At 37.6% G+C, this 15863-nt stretch overlaps 1 protein-coding gene across 50 annotated transcripts in view; it reads right to left on the bottom strand.

The window, feature by feature from the left end:
* The window catches only part of ANK2 (ankyrin 2), a 678765-nt gene that overhangs the window by 107264 nt on the left and 555638 nt on the right, over positions 1–15863 (bottom strand). For all 50 annotated transcript variants that reach the window (XM_055385211.2, XM_063705469.1, XM_063705472.1 and 47 more), the window contains 2 exons: positions 10812–10910; positions 1170–1367 (listed from right to left, as the gene is read on the bottom strand). In XM_055385211.2, the coding sequence (XP_055241186.2) occupies positions 1170–1367; positions 10812–10910 (297 nt within the window). The remainder of the gene's footprint in view (positions 1–1169; positions 1368–10811; positions 10911–15863) is intronic.

The raw sequence follows: 15863 nt of genomic DNA, 5'->3' as shown, positions 1-15863 counted from the left end.
TCTTAATTTTGATGATTTACACCCTCCTCTGATAAGACAACCACCAAATCTCTCAGGTTATTACTATATTTGTTGCTTAGTTGTTTTTTTTTTAAGAACTTTTAAAATCCTTTCAACTTTTCAGAGTTCAGAACTTCAATAATTGTCAATTTCTTATATCAAAATACCTTTTACAGCCATAGGCAACCATGTAAGTCATAACAGGCAACCAGATAAGCCATAACAGCTAGTGGGCTGCTCCTACTTACAAGAGGACAGATGCCACATCACTATCTCAGTTTAAATTTGCAACTTTCCCTCTCCCTGGATGCAGTACTTACGCCTACTGATTATGAGAGAATTGAAATTGTCCTTTCATTAATCTGAATCACTGTTAACATGTTAGCATTTGTGGGAATTATTTTGCCCCACGACAAATTCACTTGCACTGGCTCAATTAATTTTGCTCTAATTAGCTGAGTATATTCATGTTTTATTCTAAGTCATCTCCAAATTATGAATGTCAAATAGCATGTATAAAGCATGGGAAAAATTACTCTGCCCTGTCATGAAACTTGGAACATAAGTAAAATTCTTTGCTCGATGTCAATAACAACTAAGGAAGTGTGATTTTCTAGCTTCATCTCTGTTTAAACACTGTAAATACCCAGGCAAAAGTGTAGTTGGTAAAGTTGGAAACTAATACGGGAATGAGAATGTCAGATAAGTGGTGGCTAATAGTAGGGTTGCGAAAACGTGTAAGTAAAGTGAGCTTCGATCTGGTACTATAACTCACAGCAAATATAGTACTGCCAATCTAATGCAGTACCCTCTTCCTCATTAGTATTACCAGTTCAATATATTTAGGAATTTCATTTATCTTTTTCTTAAGAATATATTATGGATTTTATAATAAAAGAGAAGAAAAAGTGAAAATCATCTTAGAGTACTAGATACCTGTCCTAGAAACATTGGCATTAATTAGAATGAAATTCAGCACTCTTTATTGAAGATATATGGAATCTCACAATTCCATTAAATCATTTAGACAATGAGTCTTAAATATGTAGAGAAGGAAGTAAGTCAAGGCCTGAGGAGATCTACCCTCTTGATTCTGTATGTGGTAGAGCAGAAAGGCCATGACTTAGGAATCCTCTTGGTCCATGTTCTCATGATGTCATTCTCCTTACCTTGGTAGCTAAGGAGTGGGCTGCTCCTGCTTCCAACAGGACTGATGCCACATCCACCTGGCCCTCCCGGGCAGAGATGTGCAGTGGTGTGTACCCATTTGTAGTGGCCGCATCTGGATGAGCCATATGTTGTAGAAGCAGCTGGACAATTTCTGTCTTACCCAGGCGGGAGGCAATATGTAAAGGTGTCTGTTCCTCCTACAACTCAAGCCAAGTAAAAAGTTAGTGCCGGGCAGACAGAACTTCACTGGTGATATGTTTCACTCATGATGTCTTCTTGGAATCTCTAGGAACCCCACCCAAAAGAAAATCATTACTGCTTTAACCATGGCATATTTTATATTTTGCTACAGCAGTGACCTTGTTGGTCACAAAGTCTCCCTTTGATTTTTAAAAAGCATATACTTCCATGAACTTGATCACTGCTTTCTGAAATATTTCTCAACTCATTAAGGCTTTAGGCCTCACTTATGTTTAAATATAAACTAACTGATGGTTTGGAATAAGAATAAAATCTAGTCCAAAAGTCCTAGGACCTATATTCTCATCCAAGAGTTTTCACTTAGAAACAGGATTTATTCTGGGAACTCTTTCAAAGAAAAAGAACCAGGGATGCTGGAAAATCTTTGATTTTACTCCATTCAGCAAGCCAAGGATACAAATGCTGGTCATTTTCTTCAAGGAGAGAAACAGTGCACAAAGAAGATATTGTAATCTGGTTTTAAAAGATGTTTCAGAAAATGCTGCAGATAGTTCTGGAACTTGCATCCAGAACTTAAAAAATGAAATGGGACTCTGGCAAAAAGCAAATAGGGTGAACTATTTGCCAAGTACTTTCCATTAAAAACAGAGGATATAGCTGGTTCTAAGGGACAGGAAGGACATGTTCCAGGAGGCTCAGGAAAATCACCTGACTCTGAAGTGTAGTTGGAAATAATGTTTTCAGTGTTTAGAGAACCAGGCCAAACCATTCTTTTGTAAAAAGAAAATTGAGTGTAACTTTAGTGATAAAAAGAGGTATATCTTTACTATCTGCCCAAGGGCATGTCATAATAAAAGTGAGGAAGGGAAAACTGGGCTGACTTTCAGGGCTAAGAATGAATGGAGAAAAGTATATAGAGGAAGAAAGATCTATCCAAAAACATGCAGTATCTTAAAGTTATAAGAAAAAAGAAAAGGAGCTATAGGAAGAGATAAAATAGCACTGTATGAATTCCAAGATAGTAAGAAGTAAATAAATAACAGTAATATGATTATTTTAGACTAGAATTGAAATTTTGTGAACATTTGCAATTGAAAACCTTTCTTCATGTACAATGCATATGTGACCCATCTTCCTAATAGAGTTAAAAGGAAAGCATAAAATGTATTATTAGACCATTTTCCAGGTCAATATTAAGAAAAATTAAACAAGTTCTCAAAGATTGTCCAAGGTTACTCAGCTATTAAAACAGAACTTGAATTCAGGGCATTGGATTCTAAAGACATTTCTCTGCCTATACATTCTTTGGAAACAGATACTACAATAAGATGGCCACTAACAGACCTGTCGGAACAAAGTGACTCTCAGTAGGAAAGGAGACTGACAACACATTAGAAGATAAAATTTCTCTGAAATACAGAGGAAAAAAGTAGAGGACTGGGGAGAATAAACATTTTTTATTTATAAATAAAATGAACATATTTTTATTTATAAAAATAAATGGTTAGCAAAACAAACAACAATTTAAAAACCAAGGAACTTGAGAATAGCTATGATGAACATTTGTTGTTTCTGGGGTTCCCTTCTCAGATCTCTGTCCTGCAAAATTTGATAAAGGTGGGTGGGTATTGCAAGTGACACACTCTAAAATAGATTTTCCACGAGTAAGAGGGATAGTTGGAGCAATGATGACTCTTTAATCCATAGCTGAGAAGTGGCAATCATTGACTAGAGGTAGCTACATAATTGGTTAGTTATTAACTATTGATCCTTGGTTCTTAGACTGTATAGCATTAATGTTCTTCTTTAAAAAAAAAAGTTAAAAAATAGGATGTCTTGCCTATTTTTTTCCATTTTTGGTAAAGCTCTACCTGAAAGTGGAAAAGGAAATAACATGCAAATTTTGCAAAGAAAATCTTTCAACCTGTAACCAGGGATACAAGACTTTTTGAGGTTTGGCCAATCATTTCCCTGCTGAATTGCAAAAGTTGAATTTACTGCTTAAGGGTAATGTTAATTTAAACCAGGGAAAAGAATTGGGAAAGTGCAAAAGAAAAGATTCATGGGAAAAGGTAAAGAAATGAGGGAAGCCTGATCACATAGACCTCTTCCAAAAATGAGAGGCAACAATTCCCTCATCATAAAGCATCACTGGCTGACACAGCCTGGACCGGAAGTAGGTGAGCTCTGCTTTGCCACTGCAGTCTACCATTTTACTCTGGAGACTTGCTGAGCCCCAGCTCCTTTTACAAAGAGAAAAATAACACTGGCTGGGATAAAGTTCAAAGATTTGATAAAATTTCTATTACTAGTTACTAGCTAACAGGGTTCCCAGGAGCCACATCTCCTAGTATCTAACGCCACATCTCCTAGTATCTAACTAAAGTTCTAAATGAGCTAAGTTTCAAGTGAGTTTAAGCCTAGGACCCCTGGGATTGCTCGATCCCCAAAGCAAATGCCAAGCCCTGTAATTGTGCCAACAGAACCAGCTCCTAAAGCAAGAGAGCTCCCAGATGGTCAGGCTCTGGTGGCCTTCTCAGTAATGTCCATTGAGGACACTGGACAAGGAAGGACCTTCCTGCGAGCAGGACCTGGGTGCAAACACATTGGCTGACAGAGGAACTGAGGCCACTGTGGCCCCTGCTCTCCAGTCTGTCCAGCAAAATGTGTCTTATGCTCTGGACTGGTGAATAGAGTGTTCTGCGTGAACTTTAAAAATTACAGATGTTATTATGAGTATATGGTTTTTCTTTTGTTATATATTGTGAATAGGCAAAACATATGACTTAGCCCCATGAGATATTATTTCTAAACCTGATTGAGAAGACTGTGAACTACGCAGCAATCTCAACCTTGGAGCTCAATGTAGTAGCTTGGCACAATTTTTTACTATCTCTTCTTCGGGAGAGGGTGAATTCTCGAGCAATGTTATTAGGTTTAGAGAGGAAGTTTCCAAAAGTGTGTGTGTGTGTGTGTGTGTGTGTCTGTGTGCACGCATGCGTGCGGTGAGAAATCAAGAGGTAAAATAGCAGATATGTGCTCATTTTTCTGCCCAATACCCCCTGCACCCTTCTTCTGGGACAGCCATCCCTCATTTGGGGGAAACGGACATCCCATACTCCATGTGGTTCTAGAAGGGCTGCTGGTCTTCTTATCCCACCTCATAAATGGGCCGCATGAATGGGCATGAGCCCAAGCTTGATCTTATATCCTGATCATAGTCATAAGCTCAGGGAAAGAATGTGACTAATTAGAAACCAGTGGTTTGTTCGGATGGGAGAAAGAGGGGCTCTCTTTACATTTGAAGTGGGAGATAATGACGTTAGCAGAAAGAGTTAGGAGAAAGATGCGGAATCAGAGGAGAAATCTTTTTCTTATCTTAACTCTGTCACCACAGGTTAATCAGCACAATCTTGAATTTCAGGACGCTAAGCCACCCTAAAACACAGGATTGCTCTGGGTATCAAATAAGACACTTTGTGTTTAAATGCTTGATGAATTCTAAAGCACTGTTCAAATGTTAACTAAATCAGAGGCCCAGGAACACATTAAAAGGATTAAATGACAATAAAACACACATGGTGAAAGTACGCTTTAAAATAGGACTTATGAATAGGAAAACCCTAACTCCTTCCTGCTTGAAACATAATCCCAAAATCAGCAGCCCTGACATCACCTGAGAGTTTGTTAAATATGCAGACAGAACTGACTTACAATATGCATTCTAGCAGGGTGCCCAGGTAATTTGTATGCATATTGACCTTTAGGGAGCACTGCTTCACAAGGCTACAGTATTTTTGTTTGTTCACAACAGAAAATGCTATAGGGAAGGGATTTCAGTTGTAGCTTAGAATGGGAGGTAGAGCTGAAAAGAAAAAAAATAAACAAAAGATAACATCTGAAATTTGATATTTAAATTAGAAGGAATAAGGAATTAAGAGGTAGCTATATATGTATATAATGATACTAAATGTAGTTGCAAAAGAGAAGTAAAAAGTAGAATTGATGAAATCTTTGTGTAAAATTAACTAATTAATTAATATTTTAAAGGAAAGACTCTGTTGCCAGTGGTGCTTTTAAGGAAGAGGCTTCAGAGGGTATCCAAAAAGATAAAAGGCTGTAATAATGGGTTATATCAATACAGAAAAATTTGGCAGAGACACATGAAAATGAATAAATTTCCATTAAAAGTAGAAATTTTAATTTGAATAATAAACATAATGGGAAACCCTTTCATTATTAAATATGAATTACAAAAAATTTACAGGAACATCAACACAATTTCCAGTAAAGTATACGATAGTCAGAGTGCACTGGTTGACCATAGAAAATATTTTTCAAATAGCTGAATGCCAGGTAACCTTAAAAGGAAACCAGAAAAATGTTATGGCAGGGGAAGCTCATGGTTGAATAAAGCTTTAAATAGATAAGATTATAATAGATCAATGATGATTACCAAAGAATATAAATTACACTATGCGGGCAATGGACAGAAAGGCAGATGAAAACCAAGACAACAGGAGTAATCTTAAGGCTACCCGTGTATCACTGGATTCTGCATGAAGATCTGTGGAACCTGTTACAAGAAACTGTCTATTAAATTCATTGAATCAAAGAATGTTAAGAAAGTCTGGAAAGGAGTTTTGAGTTTCTGAGTCCAACCCTCATATTTTACTGATAAAGACTTGGAAGTGGCCGGAGGCTGGCAAGATGGTTGAATAGGAACAGCTCCCGTCTGCAGATCCCAGCGAGATCAATACAGATGGCAGGTGATTTCTGCATTTCCAACTGAGGTATCTGGCTCATCTCACTGGGATTGGTTAGACAGTGGGTGCAGCCCATGGAGGGCAAGCCAAAGCAGGGTGGGGCTTCATCTCACCTGGAAAGTGCAAGGGGTCAGGGAACTCCCTCCCCTAGGCAAGGGAAGCCGTGAGGGACCGTGCCATGAGGAATGGTGCACTCTGGCCCAGATACTACGCATTTCCCATGGTCTTTGCAAACTGCAGACCAGGAGGTTCCCTCGGGTGTCTATATCACCAGGGCCCTGGATTTCAAGCACAAAACTGGGATGCCATTTGGGCAGACACTGAGCTAGCTACAGGAGTTTTTTTTCATACCATGGTGGCGCCTGGAACGCCAGTGAGACAGAACGGTTCACTCCCCTGGAAAGGGGGCTGAAGCCAGGAAGCCAAGTGGTCTAGCTCAGTGGATCCCACCCCAGGGGAGCCAAGCAAGCTAAGATCCACTGGCTTGAAATTCTCGCTGCCAGCACAGCAGTCTGAAGTTGATCTGGGAGGCTCCAGCTTGGTAGGGAGAGGGGCGTCCGCCATTACAGAGGCTTGAGTATCACCACTGACCCCACAGAAATACAAACTACCATCAGAGAATACGATAAATGCCTCTACACCAATAAGCTAGAAAATCTAGAAGAAATGGATAAATTCCTGGACACATACACCCTCCCAAGACTAAACCAGGCAGAAGTCGAATCCCTGAATAGACCAATAACAAGTTCTAAAATTGAGGCAGTAATTAGCCTACCAACCAAAAAAAGCCCAGGACCAGACGGATTCACAGCTGAATTCTACCAAAGGTACAAAGAGGAGCTGGTACCATTCCTTCTGAAACGGTTCCAAACAACAGAAAAAGAGAGACTCCTCCAGAACTCATTTTATGAGACCAGAATCATCCTGATACCAAAACCTGGCAGAGACACAACAAAAAAAGAAAATTTCAGGTCAATATCCCTGATGAACATCAATGCGAAAATCCTCAGTAAAATACTGGCAAACTGAATCCAGCAGCACATCAAAAAGCTTATCCACCACGATCAAGTCAGCTTCATCCCTGGGATGCAGGACTGGTTCAACATATGCAAATCAATAAATGTAATCCATCACATAAACAGAACCAATGACAAAAACTACATGATAATCTCAATAGATGTAGAAAAAACTGATAAAATTCAACACCCCTTCATGCTAAAAACTCTCAATAAACTAGGTATTGATGGAACATATCTCAAAATAGTAAGAGCCATTTATGACAAACCCACAGCCAATATCATACTGAATGGGCAAAAGCTGAAAGTATTCCCTATGAAAAGCTGCACAAGACAAGGATGCCCTCTCTCACCACTCCTATTCAACATAGTATTGGAAGTTCTAGCCAGGGCAATCAGGCAAGGGGAGGAAATAAAGGGTATTCAAATAGGAAGAGAGGAAGTCAAATTGTCTCTGTTTGCAAATGACATGATTGTGTATTTAGAAAACCCCATCATCTCAGCCCAAAATCTCCTAAAGCTGATAAGCAACTTCAGCAAAGTCTCAGGATACAACATCCAGGTGCAAAAATTACAAGCATTCCTGTACACCAATAATAGACAAACAGAGAGGCAAATCATGAGTAAATTCCCATTCACAATTGCTACAAAGAGAATAAAATACCTAGGAATACAACTTACAAGGGATGTGAAGGACCTCTTCAAGGATAACTACAAACCACTGCTCAAGGAAATAAGAGAAGAAACAAATAAATAGAAAAACATTCCATGCTCATGGATAAGAAGAATTAATATTGTGAAAATGGCCATACTGCCCAAAGAAATTTATAGATTCAATGCTATCCCCATCAAGCTACCATTGATTTTCTTCACAGAATTAGAAAAAACTACTTTAAACTTCATATGGAACCAAAAAAGAGCCCATATGGCCAAGACAATCCTAAGCAAAAAGAATAAAGCTGGAGGCATCACACTACCTGACTTCAAACTATACTACAAGGCTACAGTAACCAAAACAGCATGGTACTGGTACCAAAACAGATATATAGACCAATGGAACAGAACAGAGGCCTCAGAAAAAATGCCACACATCTACAACCATCTGATCTTTGACAAATCTGACAGAAACAAGCAATGGGAAAAGGATTCCCTATTTAATAAATGGTGTTGGGAAAACTGGCTAGCCATATGCAGAAAACTAAAACTGGACCCCTCTCTTATGTCTTATACAAAAGTTAACTCAAGATGGATTAAAGACTTAAATGTAAGACCTAAAACCATAAAAATCCTAGAAGAAAACTAGGCAATACCATTCAGGACATAGGCATGGGCAAAGACTTCATGACTAAAACACCAAAAGCCATGGCAACAAAAACCAAAATTGACAAATGGGATCTAATTAAACTAAAGAGCTTCTGTACAGCAAAAGAAACTATCATTAGAGTGAACAGGCAACCCAAAGAATGGGAGAAAAATTTTATAATCTATCTATCTGACAAAGGGCTAATATCCAGAATCGACAAGGAACTTAAACAAATTTACGAGAAAAAACATACAACCCCATTGAAAAGTCGGCGAAGGATATGAACAGACACTTTTCAAAAGAAGATATTTATGTGGCTAATAAAATATGAGAAAAAGCTCATCATCACTGGTCACTAGAGAAATGCAAATCAAAACCACAATGAGATACGATCTCATGCCAGTTAGAATGGTGATCATTTAAAAGTCATGAAACAACAGATGCTGGAGAGGATATGAATGCTTTTTTTTTTTTTGAGACAGAGTTTCACTCTTGTTGCCCAGGCTGGAGTGCAATAGCACGATCTCAGCTCACCACAACCTCCGCCTCCCGGGTTCAAGAGATTCTCCTGCCTCAGCCACCTGAGCAGCTGGGATTATAGGCATGTGCCACCATAGCAGTCTAATTTTGTATTTTTAGTAGAGACAGGGTTTCTCCATGTTGGTCGGGCTGGTCTCAAACTCCCAACCTCAGGTGATCTGCTCACCTCAGCCTTCCAAAGTGCTGGGATTACAGAGGTGAGCCACCATGCCTGGCAGAGATAGGAACACTTTTACACTGTTGGTGGGAGTGTAAATTAGTTCAACCATTGTGGAAGACAATGTGTCAATTACTCATGGATCTAGAACCAGAAATACCATTTGACCCAGCAATCCCATTACTGGGTATATACCCAAAGGATTATAAGCCATTCTACTATAAAGACACATGCACACATATGTTTATTGCAGCACTATTCACAATAGTAAAGACTTGGAACCAACCCAAATGCCCACCAATGATAGACTGGATAAAGAAAATGTGGCACATATACACCATGGAATACTATGCAGCCTTAAAAAAGAATGAGTTCATGTCCTTTGCAGGACATGGATGAAGCTGGAAACCATCATTCTCAGCAAACTAACACAGAAACAGAAAACCAAACGCTGCATGTTCTCACTCATAAGTGGGAGTTGAACAATGAGAACACATGGACACAGGGAGGGGAACATCACACACTGGAGTCTGTCAGGGGGTAGGGGGTTAGGGGAGAAATAGCGTTAGGAGAAATACATAATGTAGATGACGGGTTGATGGGTACAGCAAACCACCATGGCACATATATACCTATGTAGCAAACCTGCACATTCTGCACATATATCCCAGAACTTAAAGTATAATAATAATTTAAAGAAAGACTTGTAAGTGAAGTGACCTGCCTGAAATCACTTACAATTTATATGACCATAGCCAGATGCTTTCATTCCAAGATAACACTGTATTATAATGGTACAACTCAAACTGAAATGAGTTCTAACTTACGTATATCAAATATTGAAGAAGGAGGGAAATTATTTAACATGAGAATCTCAATGATGTCAGTGCAAAAGTTAACCAAACAACATGGAAAACGAAATAGAAGGTACAGTATATTGATAGTGTATTCAGTGCATTCTGGTGTATTCAATGTAAAGGAAGGTGAGAAAATAAATTGGCAAGTAAGATTTAAAAACAGAAAAAGAAGGAAAAAGAAACTTGTGAAGGAATTACAAGCTATTAGAAACAGGACAAGTCTGATCAAGCAATCTTCAGTGCCCAAATTCTATTTTGGAACTGTGGAAATACAGAATGTCTAAATTTGTAAAATCAGAGTAAGAAGAAAAGTAAATATCATAAAAAGGAGGGAAGGCAAACAGATGAAGGAAAAACACTAAAACTTTGAGAATAACTTGATTTTATGTAACTAGTGAGGGATGACTGTGGAAATGTGATTGGTTTAAGTGGTAAATAAATTTTAATATGTATAGCATCTAAATACTTTAGGTTAAATTTTAAAATTCATGAAAATAAAGAGATATGAGAAAGTGCTTTCTGAGGTTAAAACAGTATTAAAATATCAGTCAATGTATTTCTTAGATGATAAGTTGTACATTTTTTCAAATGTTAATGTTTCTGAAATTTGGGTGCATTTTTCGTCGTGTGTAATTGCTTAAATAATGTTTCTTTTTTTTTCCTGGAAAACTGCTATTGAATTGATCCTTTCACTTACAGTCCCTGGTATTTCCAAATCAAGAAACTGAAGGGCAACACCCTCTCTTAAGGATGAAACTCATGCGTTGTGATAGAAGAGAACCTCAGGGCACCAGTACCTACCCTGGCTCTGGCATCAACAAGGGCACCATTTCTCAGGAGGCATCGGACCACTTCCACCTGCCCGGCTCGGGCTGCCATGTGTAGTGCCGTCTCACCACGCTGCCAGGGAACAAAGATCGTCAAATCATAAATTAACCCACCGCTCTGGATGGTAAAGAATAAAGTTGTCCCTTTTTGTGAAATTCAGCAATATATCCAAGGATTTAAGAAACCTATGAAAAGGCATAATTATTTAGTCTGGAAAATATAGATTTGTATCTTTTTTTTTTTTTTTTTGAGACAAAGTTTCACTCTTGTTGCTCAGGCTGGAGTGCAATGGCAACATCTCGGCTCACCACAACCTCCACCTCCAGGGTTCAAGCGATTCTCTCGCCTCAGCCTCCCGAGTAGCTGGGACTACAGGTGCCTGCCACCACACCCAGCTGATTTTTGTATTTTTCTTCTCCATCTTTATAAGGATAAAACGAATGTTTATTTTATTTTTTTAAGTCCATGAAAAACTAGTAAATTTATCCAAACATCCAGGATACTCTTGAGTTGTTTCACTTCACAATCAGCAGCTTAAGCATCCCTTTAAATTGATTTTGGTGATGAAGTTTTCTTTTACCCTAAAAACCTAAAAATCTGTCATTGTCTCACTTAACTATGTGATCTCAACTTGAATCTATTTCAGTGAGAAACTAGATGCTGAAGATCAACACGTCGCAAAAAATTAACACCACTTATACCATAAATAAATCATTTCAAGATTCAAAATTTACTTCTGAAATAAAATATTATTTTGTATCTGATTTTTTTGTGTTATGAGACTAGACAAAAATGGATCAGACAAGAAATTTGATTTGCCCAGGAGGTCCTCTATTTAAGACTAATGAGCATATTTAATTATAGACAGTTATTTGAGAGAGCCACTGAAAGATGAATAAAGTGACTGTCAGCAGTGTCATCTGTTGAGGTAGGCCATGCATCATGCCTCAGGTATCTTTGTTCTACCCCAAAATATGACACATCTGTCAGGAAAGGGTGGCTTTAGGTGTAGCATGAAAAACAAGGGTTTGATTAAGGGAATTTTCTCATCAAGTAGCCGGTTATTACTCTACTGTCTCTAAGAGAGAGGTTTTAAAAAATCAGCATATTTTAAAACCATATATAGTTCTAAAGAAGGCAGGGTTTCATTCACTCAAGTAATTTTACAGTTAGAATAAGATATTGGAATAAAAATTATTACAGATTGATTTACCACAACTGTTCTAGAAGATAAGGATGATTTCAACGAAGTAAAGTAAACCATTCCAAATAAACTAAATTTGATTTTAAATTTGGTTGTGGTAATTGACAAACTGCAGTGAATAATTTCTTCTGATTCCTTGTACAACAAACCCTTAAATCTAGAAACTTTAAGGCGAACTTTAATTTGGCACATAGTTCACAGTTAATTTTTTCTCAGTATTTTGGAGACCCATTTCTTTTGAAGTTATGAGAAATTCATGTCAAATGATTTGATTGTGAAAGCACTAAATTGGATATCTACTCTAATTTTCTCTTCTTTGTTGATGACTCATTTATCCTCTAATGGGCTTATTTTCTGATAACAGATTTAGACTTTTGTAAAGTAAATGTATCTGGAGTATGTTGTTTTATAAAACGATGTATCATTGGAATGCTAATATTTATCTTCAGACTTTAGATGTATCACAAGGTTTTTCCTCCCTGGACAGACAATCATGATTTCTAACTTGTTTTCCATATCATTTAAAACCTGTCTCTAAATAGATGAGGCTAAGATCTTTTTTTTTTTTTTTTTTTAGACAGAGTCTTGCTCTGTTTCCCAGGCTGGAGTGCAGTGGCATGATCTCGGCTCACTACAGCCTCAGCCTCCAGGGTTCAATAGATCCTCCTGCCTCACTAACTCAGCCTCCCAAGTAGCTGGGATTATAGGTGCCCGCCACCATGCCCAGCTAATTTTTGTAATTTTAGTAGAGATGGGGTTTCATCATGTTGGTCAAGCTGGTCTTGAACTCCTGACCTAGTGATCCACCCGCCTCGGCCTCCCAAAGTGCTGGGATTACAGGTGTGAGCCACCATGCCTGGCAAGGCTAAAATCTTCTAACTACAGTTGTCCCTCTGTATTGGTGAGGGATTGGTCCCACGCCTCCTGTTTCCCCCACCAATACCAAAATACATGGATGCTCAAGTCCTTTATATAAAGTGGTGTAGTATTTGCATGTAACCTATGCACATAATCCTGTATAATTCAGCTCTATATTACTTATAATACCTAACACAATGTAAATGCTATATAGTTGTTATACTGTACTTTTTAAAATTTTTTGTTATTTTTATTGTAGTTTTTTATTTTTATTTTTCCAAATATTTTCAATCCAAGATTGATTAAATCAATGGATTTAGAACCCACTGATACAGAAGCTACTGATACAGAGGGCCGATGGTATTCAAACAAAACAAAACAAGACCAGTTGCAGTGGCTCAAGCCTATAATCCCAGCACTTTGGGAGGCCAAGGCAGGAGTATTGCTTGAAGTCAAGCATTCAAGACCAGGGTGGGAGACATAGCAAGATCTCTTCTCTAAATAAATAAATAAATAAATTAGCCAGGCATAGTGGTGCATGCCTGTAGTTCCAGCTACTTGGGAGGCTGAGGCAGGAGGATAGCCTGTGCCTAGGAGGTTGAGGCTGCAGTGAGCCATAATCTTGCCCACTGTATTCCAGCTTAGGTGACAGGGCAAGGTCGTGTCTCAGAAAAACAAAAACAACACTCCTCAAATCTTTACGTTATTTCTAGGTCTGATAAAAGGCTAGCAATTTTACTAATTTTGGTAGAAATGACGATAAGAATAAATTTCCGTATAAGAAGTTAAAAGTCAAAGAGGTCCCAGGAATTCCTATGTAATGACAAATTTTCATGTTTATTATTTATTTATGTAGAGACAAAGTTTCGCTCTGTCCCCCAGGCTGGAGTGCAGTGGTGCAATCTCGGCTCATTTAAACCTCCACCTCTTTGGTTCATGTGATTCTCCTGCCTCAGCCTCCCAAGTAGCTGGGATTACAGGCATCCACCACCACGCTTGGCCTTCATGTTTATTTTTTAAGCCAAGCTTTATCAATAAGGGGCTTTCAAAATCTGAAATGTTTCCAATACTGGCCAATATTTCTAAAACCTTTATTTTATACTTAAGTTTTTTTTATGGGTTTTACACACTTGAAATTGATGAGTTAGATATAGAATCTAATTTAAAGCACTATGGCTTAAATTCAAACAAAGGTTATGTATAAACACACACATGGTCTCTCCACTTTATAATAATGGTCTTGTTTAATTATTATCTGACACCTCTGGCATAATGGACTTCTACTGTAAGTTGCCCTTATTAGTCTTTTATGTTAATATTACCATTGTTTATATATAAGAATAAATAAGAAAGTGAAGGTCAGGATATATTGTTGTAATAAATAATTTCCATGTCTTGATTGTCAGGCACCCTATTTTATTTAATAGCCTTGTCTTTCTTATCTCAAGCTAATGAAATTTAAGGATTGGGGGACATTTTTAAGCATAATATAATGTGTGAACTTTACCATTAGTCCACTGATTTCTTGTGGGAAGGAAGATAAAACTTTGTAAGACCTTGCATTCTTTCTTGATAGTTGTTAAAATGCTTAGTTTTCTATTCCTATGGTTATTGATGAATACTTTGGATTATGGATGTGTTGTAACTGGCAGTTCGGCATTCTAAGTTTCAAAGCGTATTAATAAACCTTCTGGAAAAGGAGATTTTCAGTTAAAAAAAAAATATCTATACGTGATTGAGTTACTGGTACACCTCACACTTGGAGTGAATTTTCAGGCAAAAACAAAACTAGTAAGAGAATGGGTATGCTCATGTCCAAAGCAGGTACTAAATTTCATGCCACTCTTCTCAGTTGTTAAAACTGACTCTGCTGACAGGGCTACATTGACTTCCACTTTGGGCGCATCAAGTTGAAAAGCATCGAAGCACAACAAACAGCATTGCATTCAAAAATGCAACATGATTTCAGGCAACACACAAAGGCTCCAAGGGTGGGGTGTTTTAGGGTCAGGAAGTGACCAACTCTGACACAGCAAGCAGGCAGTCAGTGTTCACACGGTTTCTTCATCAACTTGCAAAGAATTTTGGATCCAGTAGCTATATCCTCATGTTCTGAGAAAACACAACTTCACAGGCATCCCACTGCTAGAGAAAGTTAAATTCCTCTAAATGTAGGATTGCCAGATTTAGCAATTAAAAGTACAGGACAGCCAGTTAAATTTTAATTCCAGACAAACAACAAATAATTATTTTACTATGTCTTAACTATTGCATGGGTCATAAATAAAAATTTATTTTTCATCTGAAATTTAAATTTAACTGAGAGTCCTATATTTTACCTGGTAACCCTATCAATAGGTATCTGCTTCCTGAAGGACCTACCTTACAAAACATAACTAGAAAAAACGGAAATTATATTGGCATGTGCCCCTCAAGAATTTGTTTTGAGGGAGCTGGATGGAAAGATAATATAATGGACGAATGAACAGATAAAATGAAGAACTTTAAATGACCAACAGTTGGAAGCTGAAGTTTAATATAATGATTGTCAAATTTGAAAGTCTTCAACAACCTGAAAAATATGTCAAAACTGTTTGTTTCAATTAATATTTTATTATTATTTGAAAATATACATGTACCCCATATAACTTTTTTAATAGAAGGGAGTATATTATAACTCCATAACCATCTGAAGATTTGGAATTGGTCAGTGAAGAAGCAAAGTAAGAGTGGCCACAAATTCCACAACCATTTTATATGGATTATTCTTTGAAGAGTTTGTAAAAATCTCCACTAAAAGAGATTAATTTAGGGGATTGCAATCAAGCAACCCACAGAATATTCTTGTACATGTTATCATTATAATGTGATAACATATTGTAACAGTGTCACTATTGCTCCTCTGATCCTATAAGCATTGGAATGCAAATAAAAAAAGGTGGAGATAAAAAAGGAAAAGGCGG

Source organism: Gorilla gorilla, chromosome 3 (assembly GCF_029281585.2).
Source record: "Gorilla gorilla gorilla isolate KB3781 chromosome 3, NHGRI_mGorGor1-v2.1_pri, whole genome shotgun sequence".
NCBI lineage: Eukaryota > Metazoa > Chordata > Mammalia > Primates > Hominidae > Gorilla > Gorilla gorilla.
The sequence above is the reverse complement of the archived record's forward strand: the minus strand, read 5'-3'. Positions and strand labels throughout refer to the sequence as shown.